This window comes from Ciconia boyciana, chromosome 6 (genome assembly GCF_034638445.1).
Source record: "Ciconia boyciana chromosome 6, ASM3463844v1, whole genome shotgun sequence".
In the NCBI taxonomy this organism is placed as follows: domain Eukaryota; kingdom Metazoa; phylum Chordata; class Aves; order Ciconiiformes; family Ciconiidae; genus Ciconia; species Ciconia boyciana.
Window position 1 is genome coordinate 68,542,823 of NC_132939.1, and position 18,960 is coordinate 68,561,782.

General features: G+C 47.9%; 1 protein-coding gene across 1 annotated transcript in view; it reads left to right on the forward strand.

Annotated features, from left to right (window-relative positions):
* TXNDC16 (thioredoxin domain containing 16) overlaps positions 1 to 18,580 on the forward strand; it is a 40,604-nt gene extending 22,024 nt beyond the window's left edge. The window contains exons 14-20 of the mRNA XM_072866197.1: positions 2,342 to 2,510; positions 3,017 to 3,153; positions 7,934 to 8,018; positions 12,360 to 12,498; positions 13,120 to 13,280; positions 14,837 to 15,027; positions 16,452 to 18,580. Of these exons, the coding sequence (XP_072722298.1) occupies positions 2,342 to 2,510; positions 3,017 to 3,153; positions 7,934 to 8,018; positions 12,360 to 12,498; positions 13,120 to 13,280; positions 14,837 to 15,027; positions 16,452 to 16,735 (1,166 nt within the window). The 3' untranslated portion in view covers positions 16,736 to 18,580. The remainder of the gene's footprint in view (positions 1 to 2,341; positions 2,511 to 3,016; positions 3,154 to 7,933; positions 8,019 to 12,359; positions 12,499 to 13,119; positions 13,281 to 14,836; positions 15,028 to 16,451) is intronic.
* The last annotated feature ends 380 nt before the right edge of the window (positions 18,581 to 18,960 follow it).

Consider the following 18,960-nt stretch of genomic DNA (forward strand, 5'->3'; position numbering starts at 1 on the left):
CAGAACAGCAGCAAACTCCTCATGTGAGCTGTGAAGGAGAACCTAAAATGAGGGTTGCAGAAAATGATCCAGTGGGATGCCAAGGACGTAGGGATAAGGGATAGAAACACATGCTAAGGTCACCTCTGCCTTCACCCTTGTCTGTGGAGGTGCCTTGCCCATCCCTGGCAGGCATGTTTCTAACCTGTGATTAAAACCCTTCCACAGCTTCTCTGCCAAAAAGACTCAGCTGTGCTCGGTTCTTAGTAGCTTGTTTTAATATTTGGTCAACCCCCCCTACCTGGGAATGGGTTGTTGCTTGTCCTTGCCCAGCTGGCAAGAGAGAGTGATCTCACTGTCACCTCCAGAGCAGACTTTATTTATTGTTAGATTTTATTGTTTCTTTCTTCCAGGCAATTTCCAATTGAAAGAAACACAGTTCTTTGGGTTTTTCCTCAGGAGGCATGTCTTCCAAACTTCTCCAGATTCTCTCTCATCTGCTTAAGCCTTTCCAAAAACATGTTTCCCAGCCTGACTCTGGGCTCTGCAGGGGTCTCACCGGGACAGAAGAGCATCATTTTCCTCTCATGTCTTGCAGATGCTGTTGAGAGTTCACCCCAGAATGAGCTTTGCCCTTTTCTGCAGCACTGATGATGTCTGCGCATCCTGCTTCTCATCACAGAATGCTGCTGTTGTTACACTTTACCCTTCAAATTGCTTTCTGCCCCTCTGGGCTTGGGATCATTTGCAGATTGGATGTGTGTGTTTTATTCCATCAGCCAGGCCTTTAATGAAAATAGTGACCAGAATCAAACCCAGGACAGACAGAGAAGAAAGCTTGGCTGTTTTGATCTGCCGTACTCTTGAGAAATCCTCATGACCTGCCCTGACCCCGGTTTCTGAAGAACACTTTGCAATGGTCTGCCTCCATGTGTGTGCTTGTCTCTAGGCTTCATCCCATCTTTCCCATGTAACTCTTGAATCCTGTTCAAACGAATTTAGGGAAGGCATGAAGATTTCTGAGATATGGCATTCCTGCAGTGGGCATGGGCGACGTATGGCCTGAGGACTGTACTCAGCCCTGCTGTCCTTGGTCAAGCCTGCAAGGAGGTAGGAGGCAGGTTAGGCGAGGCTGGCAACCAAGGGGTGGTGGCTAGTGAAGCTGGTGATGGTTCATCTCCCAGCTGGCTAGCACAGGCTTAGCTGTGGACAAACACTTAGCGTGTGCTGGTCATCGCCCAACCTGCAGGTGAAAGAAAGGCTAATAAGGACATGCTGGAGCTGCAGGCACTGTGTCTTGGGCTCATGGAGAGCATGCAGGGACCCAGCCTTCATTTATTTCACTGCTTATGAATCCCTTGAGTTTATCGCTTTGGTGAGACCCGTACAAATCTTTTTTAGTACCAGGAACCAAAGTTGGACCGGCTGCTCTGTAATTCCCAAGTGCTTTCCCTTTCCCTCTCCCTTACCTGGGAGACCCCAGGCTCTTTCTTAAGGTCCTAAAGATACCTGCTAGTGGCTTGGAGATGAGCAGCTCGCATAGGGAGGATAGGGTGAATGCCACCAGACTGCCAGCCTCTATTACGTCTGTCACATTTATGTGACCTTTAACTGCTTCTTGTGTATTGGGCTGAATGCTTTAGGTAGAACAGACACTTTTCAATACTGGGCACCTTAACAAATGAAAAAGCCTTGAATGCATCAGCCTCCTCCATGCCAAGCTTTATCTTCCCTCTTTCCTGTAAGTGAGGGCCTGCATCGTTTCTTTGTCTTGGCCTTATTCCTAAGGTCCTTTCCTTACTGCCTCTTATGCTCCTGGACAGTTGCCTCAGGGTTTCATGGTGCTGCTTTGAGTAACCAGCCGGGTGTGAATGTCTCTGGGAATTTCCTTCTGAGAAATGCAACCTACCACTTCCCTGAGTTTATTCTCTCCATGGTCTGTTGTTTGGATCAATCCACACCTGCTGGGCTATTTAATACATTCACAGGCTGGAAATAGTTACTATTATGCTCAAAAGTGTAAGGCATATCCATGAATGATTTCAAGAGGGAGATAGACCGTACTCAAAGGGATTGTGTATTTGGGGCTGGATTTTGACATCCTGCCCACACAAAGCAGCATTTGACTCCAGGAATGGTCCAGCAACTTCTCAGCGGTAGCCCACCTAGGCTCGCTCCATGTGCATGCAGTGTGTTAGGATCCAGCCGTGTAAGATGCACGCCAAAGCAAATAGGAGTTCTGGCAGTGTTAATACAAAACTATGCGATAATATCCAAAGAAGCTCACAAAAAGCTCTCTTTTTCAACCATTTCTTTTTTTTTTTCCTTCATACTATTTATACATATTTGTTTTCCACTCTAGGAACTCGGGGGGTTCTGCTCTCTCAGGTAAACTGCTGGGACTGGCCTGGTGTTTGCACAAAGGAGAATGTCACTCAGTTTCCTACCATCAAGATTTACAAGAAGGGAGAGAGATCAGTGATGTACGATGGCATGTGGGGAACTGAAGAACTGACCAGTTTCATCATGCTGTAAGTGTCTGTTAATGAGTCCCCACACAGTAAGATTGGCACGTCTGCTAGTTGATGTTCTGGATACTTCACAGCCTGTGTAATGGAAATCCTTTTCAGAAAAATAATGTCAGATCTGATTGTAGACCTCGTTTGGAAATTAGCTTAATAACTTTTTATGCTTTTCAATATTAGGGAACATCTGTTCTTGGACAGTGCATCCATCTGTTGTCACTGTCCCTCTCTCTTTGCTGGAATTCCTTCTCTGTTGTTTTTAATGGGGATCCCAAGGATCTCAGAGCAACCAGTTTGGCTCAGGGCTGTTCTCTCTTCCCCATAACCAGCTCCAGTGCCTTTCGGTGACTAGGCGTTGTCCTTCCTTCCCAGGCGACTGATTTTTGTCTCCAATGAGACATAACGGTTGTCATATTGGGTTGGGGCATTGCTGGATTGAGGTTGCCCTTTTGTCTCTTCATCCCAAAAGTGAAGAAGAAGGCAGCCCATGTTGTTTCTCTGCCTTTCCATAGGAGCCAAGTGTCCTGTCCTCTGAAGCTGGCCACAATTGATGAAGCAGAAGGATATTTAAGAGGAGAGTTTCCATCTGAGCTGTCATCCTATCACCACACTTCGCTTCTAGGAATATTTAGCACAGCCTCGAGTGAAGGTTAGTGTGGTACTTGTGGGTTAAGCTTCATTCCTGATGGGAGAGGGATGATTCCAGGTGCTTGGAAGTTCCTCCGTGTTTCATTTTCTCTAAGCATGTTTGTTCACATCACAGCCTGCCTAGCACCACCCTTTTTATTTTTGCAAGAAGAAGATAGCAGGTGATTCCAGATGTGGGACCTAAGGTCCATATCCTGGCTCAGAGGACGTTCAGCTGCCCGGCATGTTTACTACACCCAGTGTGGTAGCATCTGACAACACCAACAGGGATTGAGACATGGTGCTTAGAGCACTTGAAGACTTTATGAGTCCCCTTCAAAGTAGTTGTAAGCTGCCATTAAATCCCCTCTTAGCCTCTGACTGAACAAGCCCAGATCCATCAGCCTCTTCTTGCAGTCCATGTACAAGACGTCACAACATATTCTTTCTTAAAGAAAGCGCTTTCCACTATTGGATTGATAGTTATCTTGCTGACTCCTCCTCCTGCAAATGTGGTAGTCCCAGTCCTTGCAACCAACATGCAATCCAAAACCTTTTTTTTTAAAAAAAAGCAAAGCAGCGATAAGGTAAAATACAAATTTCTTACATTGAAAGGAATGAAATGTGAATAACTCAATGAAATCCCCTTGTGGACTTTGAAATCGGTGGGCACAGCCCCCAGCGTGGTGGCCGTCAGCTAGAAATGGTAAGCAAAGTTGCCGGAAGGAGTGTTCTGAACTTGTTTGAATTCGTCTCACTTTGTAGTCTTGGTCAATCTAGTCCTGGCCAGCGGCTGAATCTTGGAGCAGTCACGCTCTCCCTCCTGCCTGCTGCATAGGGTGCTGTTAGTCACTCAGATGCTGCGCCAGTATCATTCGTTGCATGCCATAGCTGTGGTCCAGGATCCACTGGGTTTCCACAGCCTTTCTGAAAGATGGGAAAATGGACCCGCGAGCTACGGTGATTTTTCATGTGACCGTCATACATGTTAACAAGGGAGAGGGGATGAAGTCAGTCTGGAAAGGGACCGTCATGTCATGCTTCAGTCAAATCCACAGTGGAGAGCTAGGACCTTCCAACCCCACAGTCTCTCAGTTACCAGCTACCCCTGGGAATTACTACATTAAAAAAGGAGAATTTTCTGATCTGTCTTAAGATCAAAATTTCAGACTGTTTTTCATTTTGAACCTCCGTTATGCCTGTAAACTTTGGTTAAATGCAAACCAAACTACTTTCTCACATTAAGAGGTCCAGAGGGAATCCACTGTGCTCAGAGGTAAGAACAAAATAAAATGTCTGGAACCAACCAGAAAACACTTGGGCTGTGTTCACCGAGCCAGCTGACAGCTGATAGGCCTGCTGCCGTCTGGAGGGTCTAAGTCTGTTAAATATAGCAGAATATCTTACTGATCTCAAAAAACCTTTAGTCCATTTCTCCCTGGTTTTCATCAGCTGAGCTCCAAAATCTCCCCTCTATTCCACATATTCCACTCTCTGCAGTAGCGGAGCCTGGATTAGCCCCATGATAGGACCTTGGGCAACATGGGGATGGTGAGAGGGGTTCGTGAAAGGAACCTGCCTGGATCCAGCTGAATGTGTGAGCTCAGACTCTTTCCTATATAGGAGAAGTTAATTTCCTTCCGTGCAAACAAGAGTCTTCGAGGTTTCCAGACAGCTCTGTGCAGAGCCCGCCAGATTGCCTCTTCCCTCGGGGCACACTCAGTCTGCAATCTGGAATGGCATCCGCAGTCTGGGGTAACTGAGCCGCAGATGCCAAGGGAGATGAGGTACGTGATGCTTGCACTGCCTGTAACCTGAGGGGTGTTCGAGCGGCATGCAGAACAACCCGAAGGAGCAGAAAACCGGAGCCAGCTGTTCTGGCACCAAACCCAGGCCAGAGTCAGGGAAACCACATTGCCGCTCTTATCAGCCTGCAGACTTATCTGGAATTTCCAATTATTTTCTCACAGCAAGAATTCCTGCTCTAACCTGAACCAGCAACGCACTGTGTCATTACCACTTCCAGTTAACTGAAACAGAGCAACGAGATGTCCAGTTAAATAAAGCCCTGGATTTTTTCCAACACTTAGTGTCAGAACTATGTTAAGAAGCCCTTCAGTGGGTCTGAGCTAGAAGAGGCTTGTCGGAAAATCATAATTAAAATTTATTACAAAGGAGTGAATGGTATTACTAGGGCAATGAACAAGCATTATCCTGGAAACTTGGAGAATTTATAGGAGAGAAATTTGTTTGCTATGCAGAAACTGGAAGCATACTTGGAAGTAAGAGTCTTTCCTAAACCATGCAGCAAATGTTTAAAAATATACCTGTGTTCTGCAAAGCTCTGGTAACATCGTAGGGCTTGCCAGCATCAGTGTAAACCAAGTGAAGGCGGCATGCAAAGATGCTACAGGTGCTGCTGGAGAGCATGGTTTCATGAGATGCCTTCTGCTAGAGGAATAAGGGGTTGTGCTGAGATCCTGCCTCTGAAAACTCTGCAGGAGCTGTAGATCCTTCCTCATCTGGCAGTTTTATTCCTTCTTGTTCCCAAATCCTGCAGTGACGCTGTGCTTGTGCAATTCACAGCAGCTGTCGTGGAAGGTAGCTGGGATTCCAGCTCAAGGCATGTGCTGCAGTGCATGATCAGCCCCCACAGGGAATTAAAACTGTGCTTTCAGGGGGCTAATTTTCTAGGAAATACTTAAATAGCTTCTTTGGAAGTGCTTCATGTCTGCAGTGGAGCTGTGTGAATTTGGGGGTTTCTTGCACAAAGCTAAGAGACCATCGCTGTGAGCTGTTGAGAAATGAAGGCAAGTGCGTGGATCTGGGTCTGGCACAGTCTCCAAAATATGGAAAAATTTGGAAGTGTGATAGCGAGGGAAGATCTCATCAGGGATGACCCTGATGAAAGGAGTAAGCCTGGACTCTGCTGAAGGTTGTCCTGATTTAGGAGAGAATTCCTGCAGCCAGGGACGCTGCAGGGCAGCACTTCAACACGGGCTGACGTCTCAAGTGAGGGTTTAAAGTGAAATGCCTGTAGAAGTGCTCTCCTGAGAAAGTTTGGATGTAAGCCTGCTCTTTCCATGTCAGGCTGTGTCCTTTAATGCCTTATGGCACAAGGAGGGCTGATGGTCAGCCCCATGGCCTTTTCTCCGGTAGCTGGTACAGGGACAATTTCACGAGGGGTTTGTTGGTGAAGTACTCAGTGGTCCTTATCAGCTGGTCCTATGGGTTGCTTTTCTTTCGACACTGATAAAATCAAGTGACCAAAGAGCTGGAAACCAACAGCAAACCCATCCAACGGTGGTTTCTTTATATCACAAGATGAACCAGCCAAGCTGTGTAACCAGCTTTGTTGTATGTGTGTTGTTTCCTACAATGTCTGAACCCTCCATGAGCCACTCCTTTAAGGATCTAAGCTTCCATTTGAAAGGAAAATAGTGTAAAGGAAAACTTGTGGTCCCTGTGGTTCCAGGAAAACACAATGGAAAATACATCTTTGAGTGTAGCTGGAAAGCAGGAGGCAAAGAACCAAAAAGTGACCAGTTGTGAGCCAGCCTCTGTCTATTGAGGTCTGAGTCACCAGTCCCAAGAGCTTGGGCTGGCCAGTTGTGATATGACGGTGAACATTATGAGGAACACTAAATAGTCTCTGAATGAGACCTTATTTAAGTTATGAAGCACCATATATCATGGCTGTATCTGAGATGTAACCTGAACTCTTGGGAAAACTCGACTTCTCCAGAGTGTGATTTCTCACTCTCCTTAAGTCGGAAGAGCCTTTTTTGTTGCTTTCAATTGCTCAATACAAAGGGGGCGGGGTGGTGGTGTTGAAATCTGCCCCGTTTTCACCCTACCTTTGGCAGCAGCAGTTTTGCTCTCTGATCTATAACTGTATTTTACAAGCTCACACACTGTGGCTTGCATGTTCTCACAAAGCTTGCCTCTCCCATGGATCCAGCTGCCTAAAACTGAGGGTGTTTTATAAGGGCATAAACCAGCTCTGGAGTCAGCTTCACTTTGGGGCTCTGCTCTCAGTCTCTCAGCACGGCTAGATTCAGCTGTGATGGATCAACAGAGCCCCAACCCAGTCTTTCCCTCCCCATCCTCTACCTGACCTCGCCGTCTCGGTAAGGCAAGTGGTGGACCCCAGCAGCCACTGCCCGTGGGTTTATGCTGAGCTGCGACAGCAGGGGTGCTGCCCTCTCTTTGCAGCTGCACAAAGCGGTGGAGCACGCTGTTTCTGCAAGGCATTTAGCTTTTCGATCCTCCCTATCCTAGCTGGATGCCTGTAACAGATTCTGCCTGCTCTGAGGAACTGGATAAAACCAAAAGACACTTAGGGGAGAGGTTGGTTTATCTGCTGAGCAGTTAGCACTACTCCAGTTAAGTCATTTCCAAAAGGTCACTGGGACTGTCAAGATTTCTATTTAGGCTTATAATTGGTTTCCTGTTTCTAAGATCACTTAGGGACTTTAAGTCCTTAAAGACATTTCATTTTCCATCAGTGTCCCTGTCGTGCAGATCCTGGAAACTCAGTGCTGGTGGGTAAAGAGCAAATACTATGCTCAGAATAGGAACTTTCCTTCTGATCCTTTCGGCCATTGCCAAATCCTCCTCCCATAGCCTGCGGCCATGAGACGCATCCATGTCTCATGAGCCTCTAATCGTAGTTTTGTTCCCAGCTGACAGTTTGCCGTGGGAGGGTGTTATGTATGCAGACAGCGATTTGGTTTCCAGGAGGAAGCTGACGCTTCTCTTTTTATTGTTTATTTTTGTATCTATCTTTGTCTTTTTTACAGCCAGGGAAGCTTTCGAAGAGGCAGGAAGGGTCTTAAGTGGCCATGTAACGATGGGGATGTATTTTGAAGATGATGCCTTGGCTTTGTAAGTTGTTTCTCTTTTTCTTTGGTGAGAATTCAAACTGATCTGCATTTACTGAAAGCCAATGCCTAGAGCAAGTGTTACTCGCCATGCTCAGTGTTTAGCAGCAGCCCCAAACAGCTACAAGTGACTTAGTCCTGTAGGGAGGTTGGTCAGGACTCAGCCAAAGGGAGATGTAGCCCTGGTTCTGCCACTGATTTACAACCTGTCCACGGTCAACTCATTTAGCCCTGGTGTGATGAATGGTCATCTCCCTTCCTGCTGTTCAAGTTCACTCGAGGTATTTTCAGTCCTCCAGCTGTGCCAGGCCCCATGCATCTGTTGGGTTCCTCATACAAACAGGACCAAACTTACAATGGGAAAAAATCAGGCTGGAAAAATGATACCCTCTAGCTAGGATCAGTGTGTGAGGAATTAAAAACAGTTCTGCCCTTCTCTTTGCATCAGGAAGAAGTGACAAATTGTTACTGGTCTTCCTCTGTCTGCGGTTCCTTCACCTTCTCATCTCCTCTTCCCTGCCCTGATGCTGCAAAAGTGCCTGCTGGGGTGGGGATAGGGAAGGGGAGCGTGAGGGGATTGCTGCAAAGCCAGGAGTATAAATGTGAGTTACTCTGATGGTTTCCCCCAGTTGCCAAGAGCAGCCAAAAGAGAGGCTGCTTGTGACTGCTGGCAGGCTTTGTCCCAAGGAGTTCTTGGCTAGTGGTGGAGCGGGCATTGTGTCTGGGTGCTGGAAAATGGTTGGAAAGCCCTGAAATAAATGCTGTCCGTCCATGGAGCTGCTTTGGTGTGGAGCAGACTGCCTTTCTGCAGCACTGTGAAAGGCTTTAAATCCCTTTGGTCTCATCCGGCTTCCCGGTAGACATGCATCCAGCTGCGAGATGTTTGTAGCTGCCAAGGATGGGGAAGAACCTACCTCTGTCTTGTCACCAGTTAATCTTACCTTGGATCTTTTTTTCTTGAAAGATGTGCCCACGCGTTTCCCTCCCCTTGGCAAGAGCAAGACATTATCACCATTTCCAGACAGAGCTTTGGGGTGGGTGCGCCCTCTTTCTGGAGGAAGAGTGCCGGAAGACTATAGCAGCCTTCCTCCTGCAAATATGGTGAAGGTGAAGTCAAGGTTTTCTTGGTCAGTTCCTGATTGAATAAGAGCATCAATTGCGGCCCTAACTTTAAGCCAAATTGGAGCTAATGGGATTTGAGCAGTCCATGCACTTCACTGTGTCATTAAGACTCACTCCAGCAAGGGGCAAAGTGCTTTGGATTAGACTGTGAGAGATGCTTCAGTGCCTGTAAATGCAGCTAGATCCAGGGGGAATCCTCAGCTTGTCCTGGCATCTCATTTCCATCAGGAATTACCTATCAAGGCAGAGTTAAAAATCCCAGAAGGTCCTTGACCTGTTTTCCAGGTGTGGGTTTAACAGCCAGGAATGCAACAGTGAATTATTTTCATTAGTTTCTTACAGATGCGATGCATCTCTAGCGTGTCTGATGAGACACGAGCATTTTTGTGGTGTGCTCAAAGCACCAGCCGTGGTTGGGTCTTAGAGGCGAGACAGTGCCAGGCCTTTTCAGTGCTGGGGTGGGAGACCCCTGGCCGATGGCAGGTACAGAAGTCACAACCAGTAGCATCAGGGTGAAAAACCTGACCCCCCGAGCTAAAAGCCTTTTCTCCCCTAAGGATCTCAGCCCAGCTGATAGAAGGAAAAAAAGCAAAGGAGGGCAGGGTGATCTTACAAAACAAGATACTAACAGAAAAAGCCTGTGTTCTCTCAGCGATGTCACATGCGAGAATACACCTCCATCCTCCTGCTCCAGCCGTGGTCTGCAGCGTGCTCCTGTTTAGTTGGAATAGTTAATACAGTTTATTTAGATATTCATTCTGCCAAGTTTGGATTTTGGCTGTGATTTGTGGGTGAAGCTACTGTAGATGGTCATCTTCTCAACTGTAAGTAGAAAGTAAACACTTACAGGAATTCCTTATGCAAGAGCCAGGCTCACTTCCCTTCTTAAGAAAAGAAAAGCTTTTAAGCTAAACACTCAGGGAGGAAATATTTGTGGCTCCCCAGTCACGGAAAGCTGAGTCCCCTCTTCCCAGAGAAAAAGATATGCAAAATAGACAAGGAATGTTGTTAGCAAAACTGTTTGCTCAGCAAGCACCTGCCCGCTTGGTAACTAATGGGAAAAAAAAAAAAAGCGTTAAGGAAGAAATGCTTTGAATGAAGTAATTATTTATTTCTCAAATACTTAGATGTCACAGATTCCTGCCAAGTATTTGTTTGCAGATGGTTTTGATTTAAGTGCAAGTCTCATAGTACCCATCGAATGCCCCTGCTATATAAATAGAAAGCTGTTGTACGCAACAATACAACCACTTGGTACCAGTAAGATAAGAAGTGGTTTTGGGGTAGGCTGTAGCTATTAGATGGAGAATTTGCTGGTTTTCTGGCAGTTTATAAGAAACTTCCTTATCAAAGGCTGCTGAACAAGTTGATGTATTTAGACATAGGGAGCAAGAGTCCTTACCTCCTCTGAGACGTGATCAAGCCAGAGTCTCTTTAAAACCTGTGGAAGTTTGAGAAGTTTAAAATCGCCGAATTTAAAAATTTTCTAGGGTTTTACCATTCTTAATCAATGGCAAATACAGGTTAATTGGAAAAACAACAGAGAGGAAAGTTAAGGATCTTCCTAGTAGCTCAGAGGATTCCCAGCCATGACCAGAAGTGTGAGACTCAACTTCTTTGAGTAGCAGAGCTTGAGAGTCCGGACAGAAAGGGGAAAGCTTAGCTCAGTGCTGGATTTATGAAGATAAATTTAAAAAGCTGAAATGGCTTGGAGAAATCCAAGAACAGTTGAGCAATGGATTCACAACATTTGATAGCCTCAGGAAAGTCTACAGTCATTCATTACTGCTGCTCTTTATCAAGATACCAGTGCAGATCTGGGATGCCTCGTAGAAATTTGCAGTGCGTGTATTATTTCCAGACAGATAAGTGCTGTGATGGAGAAGTGAAAGGCTTGCATATGAGCTGAACATCATGGAAATGTGTTGTCTGCAGTTCCCTCCACTTGCTTTGTCATTGTTGACCTAAACCACCAAACACTGAGATTTTTAAAGCCAATTTGAACAAATCTCCATCCCATTCAGAACTGCTAAAATAAGTGTCCAAACTGAACTTGCCTGAGCAAACCACGGAGGGAAGTGCAATAGATTGTAACATGGCTTTTCTATGAGCTGCCTTTCATTAAAAATAAGTAGTGTGTTCTGCAGTAGGCTGAGTCTGTGTTGCATCTTTCTCATACAGGAAAAAAAAAAAGATGGACCACATCACTTTTGAAAAGGGAATCAAAGGCTTTCCACCTCCCCACCTCCACAACCCAAAATATCTTTACTCCTCACTCACTTCCCCAGCAATTCTGATGTCACAGCCTTTGAAAAATTGCCAGCAGCCTTTGAAAAATAAACTACAGACACCCCCAAAAAAACTGTCGAGGCAGATGACTTCCTCTGTCGCGCCCTTCCTCTGGGCACTGACATCTGGAGCCTTCAGGACTGAAGTTCCTCAAACTTCCAGAAAATTGCTCTCCCATCTTGGTGTACCCCCTGCCCTTTAATTTCTCAGACTTCTCCTATTTTTGCTCTTTCCACCTTCTCAGATTTTCTTTAAATACCCATGAACCCTCTTACCAGAAGAACATTGGGGAACAAAGGATGAGCTGGCTTCTCCACCAAGAGAAGGCTGTGCAGGCTGTGTGTCTTGCTCTAACATGGGGCTGGACTTCAGCAAAATTGCCTGTGTTCACCAAGCCAAAAATTAGATCTCCTGGAGCTTATTTTGTGTAGATTGGTGTCCCTTGGATGGAGTCTAAGACCTTCTGTTAGCCTCGGCTTGGAAGGCAGAGTAAAGCACTGCGTGGGTATTTGCACCACCTAGCCTTAGGCATGAAAATGAAAGAGAAGTGCCAGCAAATAGTTTAGATGGTTGTGTTTTGGATTTTCCCTATTATTTAGCTGCTGATGTCTTTTTACAGAAGAAATTGCTGGGTTTGTGTGTGTGTATATTTAGCGTCTGGTGCGAGCTGAGTAAGTGCTTGTTTCAGAAGGGGATGAGGGAACACGTCAGCTCCATCTCTCCCCATCAAATCGGGACTGGGCAAGGGCTGGAGAAGGGGCGTTGGGGAATGTGACCCTTTCCTCCTGCAGATGCCTGTGCCTCTAACAGCAGCCTTTCCCTCCCCTACATCTCTGTCCCCACTTTTCACCATGGGGATGCCAGCTCTGTGTGCAGCAGGTATGCTGCGTGCCAAATCCCCCGGCCAGTTCTTGTTGCCATACCTCTTTTTCAGATCCCGTAAATACGCGGTGTCTCCCCCAGCCCTCGTCCTTGCCAGGAGCGGAGGTCGGAGCGTGGAAGGCATCGCTTTGTCCAAACAGAGCACACAGGACATGGTGTGGATGATCAGATATGAATTGCTGGACATTTTTGTAAGTAAAAAGAAAAAAAAGTGTCTTTTTTCCATTGCGGTTGTTTGCAGAAGCACTGATTATAGCGTGGAGCTGCGCAAAATAAATATGTTTGCTCATTATTTCTATCATGCTGAGTTACGTTTGTTTTTAAATTTTATGGCTTGGATCAGACAGTCTGGACAGAAATCTGCTGTTTGCTGTGTGGTCTCATGGGAGGAGACCCTGGGAGTCGATTGACTGGCTTGTGCTCATAGTCACAGACCCGCTGCTGTCGTGGCTTGGCCTCTCGCAGGCTCTGCTCCCTGGCTCTTGCACATGCCTTTCAGAGACCGGTTATAGCCGTAACACGTAGAGCTGGGCTGAGCTGGCCTTGCTTCTGCCTTCCCTGCTCACACCCCTTCATCTCAGAGCGCACAGCTGCGCATACAGACTTGGCTTGCGATGGGCAGGGTTGGGCGTAGACATCTCCAATGTGCACCAAGATCCCAGCACCCCCACTTGTTTTCGAGCTGCTTGTGTTAAACATGGACCCTACAGCTTTGCTTAGCCCCTGCACCCCTCGCGTAAGGACAGAAAGTCTAATTTTGTCCTGCTCTCTCCTCCCCATAAACCTCAACTTCTTGTTTTGACGTCTTGCAGCCAGAAATCACCGTGCAAAATCTGCCCCGCTACTTGCAACTTGGAAAGCCCTTCCTCATCTTGTTCAGTGATGGTGACATCGGTCAAATGGAAAGCAAGGAAATGCTGAAGCTGGCAAAAGGAAGACCCCACCAAGCGTTTGTGGCTTGCTGGTTGAACTTGTAAGTGTGTAAAAACCCCTTTTCTTCATTCCGTTAGCTCACTCTTAGCATTTCAGGGCAAGAAAAAACTGAGTCTGCAATTACTGAAAACACTGTTTAGCTGGTGATGTGCTTATTCGATCTGAAGTCATCATGAGTTGGGAGGTCAAATCATTTAGCAATGATTCAGCATGTGTTCTGGGCAGCTGCAAAATTGCATGACCAAGTAAAATTAGTAAATGTTTAATTGACTGCAGAAATAATTTTCAGTAGAGTAAAATGTTCTCAAAGATATTGCATGGTAGCTTGACCCTGGCTCTGGTGTTATTTGTGTTTTTGTCGCATGTGGGAGAAAAAAGTACATTTGCCCTCCCGGAGTGTCTTATGGTGATTTTTCCATCGGCAATTAGAGGGAAGCACGACAGGGCAGTTACTGATGGTTGACTGGGAGAAAGAAGGTTTTCAGAAGGAGGGACAGCCCCATGAGGCAAACTTAAAAAATATTCAAGAAACCAAATGAATCCAGGAGCTAAAGAAATAGAAAGTTGTAGGAGAGGGGTTTTTTTTAATCCTCTCCTCCCTCATTGCATTTTCAATTTTTGGCCTCTATTTGTTTTGCCCAAGCCCAGAGACACCTCACTGTCTTAATCATAACATGCTTTGAAGTCTGGGAAGCGCCTGGCAGCGTGGGCTGAAGTTTAGCTAACGGGGAATGCACATGTTTTCAAAGAGAAGATGATCTGTTTGCCAGTAATGCATAAGAAGTGAGAGCCCCTGGAACTTCCCCACCTACACATCTGCCTTTGCTTTCCTTTCCTGAGAAAGAAAGAGCTGTCCTTTGTCAGAGCAAAAGGGCATTGCCACAAAAGAGAGCAGAATATGGCCATTGGCGCGGAAAGAGTAGCACAGTCCTAGAAAGAGGACCTCAATCCCATGGTGAGAGCCAGCTCAGACCTTGAGCTTCACTCTCAGCCTGAAAATAGTGCCGGCAGGACTCAGCATCTTCGTGGGCTTGCTGTCCCTTCATCTCGATGTCCTCTTTTGGCTCTCTGTGTCACTTGGGGAAGTTGCCCTTCCAGCTCCTCGGCCAGCCACCCAGCAGCTGCCCAGGGGCTGGACCGCCTGAGCACAGCCCTCTGCATCACCTCCTGCCTTTCCATCCCCTGTGGACTTGCTGCAGCGTGGGGCAGTGCCGGCAGCTGGGCTGGAGGGAGCTGGTAGCTCTCCCTGCAAACAGGGGCTAACCACAGGGGGCTGCAGGATCTGTCTCACTCCTGTCTCACCTGTTCTTAAAAACTTACAGTGAAGAACATTTCACACCCTCCTACAGAGTTTGCCCCAGCTCCTCCTGCTCGAGGATTTCTTCACGCATCTAATCTGCTCTCCGCTCCCTCTCCATTGGACCCTAATGGCTTGCTTAAGGCATTGAGCTTATAAATAATGCGGTGAGCTTCTACAGCTGTCCCATAGGCAAAAGCGTGTGCTTTGCTGGATGTGGCTTTGGTGCTTGCTTGGCTCTCAGTCCTGTTCTGCTGCCAAACCGCTGGTGAGCAAGTTGAACCTCCTCTTCCCAACAGGAAGAAGACTCCAGTGGGACGCGGGGTCCTGAAGGCGTACTTTGCCACCGTGCCTTCGCTGCCTCTTCTTGTCTGGGTGAACCTTCATGCCGGGGGTCAGGTATTCAAGTTCCCATCAGAGCAGTCCGTCACTGAAATGAACATCTTGTCTTGGCTGGAGAAGCTAAAAGCAGGACTGGAGATTCCCAGCAGTAAGTGGACTCGCGTTTGTAACACTCCTAAGCACGCACTGTTAGCTCCGGTCTGTTTATGAGAAGATGCTACGTGCAATAAATTTTCAGTCCTGGAATTTAATGATGGAAAAACTAGCTATGCTAGTTTGAGCTGGAGAAGTACAAATAGTCCGGCCAGAAGAGAATACCCACACTCACGAGTTTGCTTTGGGATGGTTTAATGTTCAGAGCCAAGCATGAATAGTTCTGAATTGACATCTCTTCCCTGCAATAATCCCTAAACCTGGCTATGCTCTCCGGTTCCTGTGAACAGACCTTCTGAAACACAACTTGCTAATAAAAAATCTCCTGACTCCCAGTTGTCAGCATAAGAAATAGCTGCTCTTTAGGTGCCTTCCAGTATTTTTTTGGACGGGAGAAGATAACGAAGCTGGTGCTTTGCTGTGGTCTTTGAGACATAAAGGGTTGGCTTGTACCATGAAGCTTTTCACGGCATCCCTCCTGCCTTGATCAGCCTGCTGAAGCTTTGGAGGAAGGCAGCAGAGATGTGCTTTCCTCGTGTGTTATGCATAGACATAGGGTGCCACAGGGATCTTGGGAACTGCCGGCTGCCATCCTGCTCCAGGCTCCAGAAAGGCGATGGGATTGACTCCACTTGATCCTTGTGAATTTTAAAATGAGCCTTTCAAAGCAAGTGTTTCCAAAATCGTGGTAGGGTAGGTTGTGTAGGCTCTCGCTGGAGCTGAAGACACCATTTCTGACCGAGTAATCGCTGGGAAAACCCCGTGGGCCAGCCGTTCCCCCACACCTCTTTCCATCGCCACTGCTAAAGGCACCTGGCTGTCATTTAGGTCTCTAGATAGGGACCTTAATTTTCAGGGGTGCCAGAGGAGAGAGGTGATGGCTGAGCAGCTCACTGCATGGCCAAGGGCTGTGCCAGCCATCACAGCCTCCTTCCTCAAACTTTTAAGTGCTACAAACCATGTGATCTATCTTAAAAGCATAAATTAAAGAGCATCCTTACGTAATGGGACCACTTCCTCCCCCTATGGACAGCCGTCTCCCCTCACTCCTGATGGCGCGCCAGTAATACGCAGTCATTAACACAGTTATCTGAGACCCGAATGAGACATCCACCCACAGGTGGACAGACGCCCAGTGTGACCTTTGCAGCGGGGGTGTCTGAGGACAGACGGACCCCCATAGCCTTTGGGGAGCGGCGTCTTGGCCAGCTCCAGTAAATATTAATGCACACTTGGCTGGTTTAATTTGGCTGGCGTTGTTAGTTTTGGAGGAAAGAGGGTGATCTTTAAGAAATGATCTTTAATTTAGCTTTCACTACAAAAGCAAAAAAAGCCATAATTCCTTTGAAAGGGAAATGTCCATGGGGTGGGGCTACATAACTCTTAGCTTATTAACATGGGACTATGTTCGCTTCTCAGGTACCTTGTCTGAGGAAGACTGGAAACCACCTCTTCCTGCTTACGACTTCCTCCAGATGATGGAGACGGCCATGCCTGAGCTCCCCCTCCACACCTCCCACCACCACAGGGACACGCCGGAGTGGCACCCACCCGAAAGCCCAGGAGGGGACACTGCTGTGCAGGAGGAGCCGTCCCAGGAGACCAAGGCAGAGACGGTCGGGTCCCTTGGGAGGGACCTGCGGGGGACAGCCCCGAGGCTGGCGGCAAGGGAGAAGCAGGGCAAGAGACACAGCGAGCTGTGAGAGCTGGGCATCCCCCTGTCCAGGGCAGTGAAAGGTCTGGGATGGTGCTCAGAAAACCCCCTCATTTTCCCAGCCCTCTGTGAGCCTTTACACCAAGGAGAGGAGTGCTTTCAGCTGTAAATTAATGGTGAAGGGATAAAACAGCCCCTCAGTCTCAGTGTGAGTTTTCCACTGCAGTGTGCTGGTCATTCTGCGGTGGCTGTGGTTTCTGATGCCAGAAACGTGTCCGTACACCCCACACCTTGGCGCTCCCACTGTTCAGATTGCATTTCACAGCACGTGGTGAGAGCAGATCTGCAGGGAGGTTGCTGCGAGGGAGCTCAGCCCGCCCCATAGCTGGGGGAGAGATGGGGTGAGCTCGCCACGCGCTGGAGGCTCGCCCGCGCAATGAACTACACTTGAAAAGTGGAATCAGCACAGCCCTGCTCTGTAGTTTCTGTATGTCTCACATAGGTGCTTCGGTTGCCCCTGAGCAGGAAGGGGTGAGTGATTGCAGGATAAAAAGCACACTTCTTTCCCCCAAGTTGCGGTAGCGGCTCTGCTGATGTGTGTCAGCAAGCCCTGCGCTCAAAAAGCGATTACATCTGCACTGTGACCACGTGGAGCTGGGAGGGCAAGCATGCCACCCACTCCAGGGCTGCTTAAACTGGCACCTGCTTGTGTTTACACCTGATTTGTGAACTGAATTTGTGAGCATGTTCATCCTTAGGGGTAACGGGAGTATCTGGTTAAAGCAGTTTTATTACAAAGGCCAGAGCTTAGGTCATCACAACAGCCATGAATAGCCAGGACAAAAATTTGCCAGCAAATCCTGAGGGCAGGCACATTGGAAGATAGCTTTGCTCAATGCTGGCATTTGCTTGGTTACAAGCCCTGGGGGTTATTTGCAGCCTCAATTTTTCTTTGCTGTCAGTGACAGCAGCGAGGTGGGTGCTTTCTGAGCTGGGGACGGTGCGAGGAGTGAGGTCTGCAGAAAGACCAGTGCTGTGGAAATGAGGGGAGGGAGATGAAGGATGAGGCTGGCAGTGCTGGGGACAGGCTATCCTGATGTGGGATGGAGCTGCTTCACATCTGTATCTAGGTGGGGAGATGCAGGGCCTGGGGAAGTGGCTTTCCAGCCTCTGCTCATCTCCTAGGGACAGCAAAAGGTCTGTCGTTCCTTGCTGGAGGACCTGAGCCTGCAGAACAGCGTGGGATGTGGGCTGGGGAGAGCTGTGTGTTTGGAGGGAAGCTTTGTCTGCTCCCACCCATGCCATGACGATCTTCCCACCCTCTTCAATAAACATCTGCTCCTTTCCACAGCACCACTGAGATGTGCCGGGAAGGTCAGCTCCTCTTCCTCACAGCTCTGAAGTTACTGAGGAGGGGAAAAATGATGGTAAGGAGCTGCTGAGAGCATTGTAAAGTCTCTATTTCTCATCCTGCAAGCAGCCCTCATGGTTGGGAGTATTTTGAAATGCCCAGAAATAGACTATTAGTCCTGGGCTCTCCTTGAAGCCCTTAATTGAAACAAACCATTTTTGGACTTTATGACAGGCTTAGAGCCAAAATGTTTGTATTTAAAGTAATAAACTGTAGCATGCAGATCAGAGCCTGCCATGCAGCTGAGTATTCCCAAGGGAAGGAGTAGGTCAGGGCGCGAGCAGATCCTCCGTGAGTACCCGTCATTCCTCTGCTGTATAAGGTCGTTACGCTGCACTCTACGAGCTGTACGTCGGTCGTTTCCCATCCCGTCCCGACTGACGCCACTGCTGCTGTTATTGCATCGCTCTCCCACTGCTCTTGGTGCAGGCGAAGTGCGATATTTGGGCTTGTCATTGACGTCTTAAATAAATTCTCTCTCAAGTACAGTCAATCTGCATCTGCCTTGGGCGCAGCGTGGTGAGTGGAGAGGCTGGTGTCCTGGGCTGGGGTGGCTGGGGTGGATGCACCCCTATGGGAACGCTCCCCCAGCCTGCAGCAGAAGGATCCCTTCCTTCAGCAGGGTTTGTGCAACACGAGGAGCGTTCCCGCATCCCCGCTCTTCTTGGCCGCGCGTCCTTTTTCGATCGCAGCCCTTCTCTTGTGCAGCATCGGGGCAGGAGCTTGTCACTAGGGGTCAGTGCCACATCTCAGTTATGGCTGTGAAAATTGTTGCCTCTCCCAGCGCTGCTTAATCGATGCTGGAGCATTGCCACCAAAGCGATGGGGAGTCGGGAACGGCTATCCGGTGGGGTCCTGTGGGG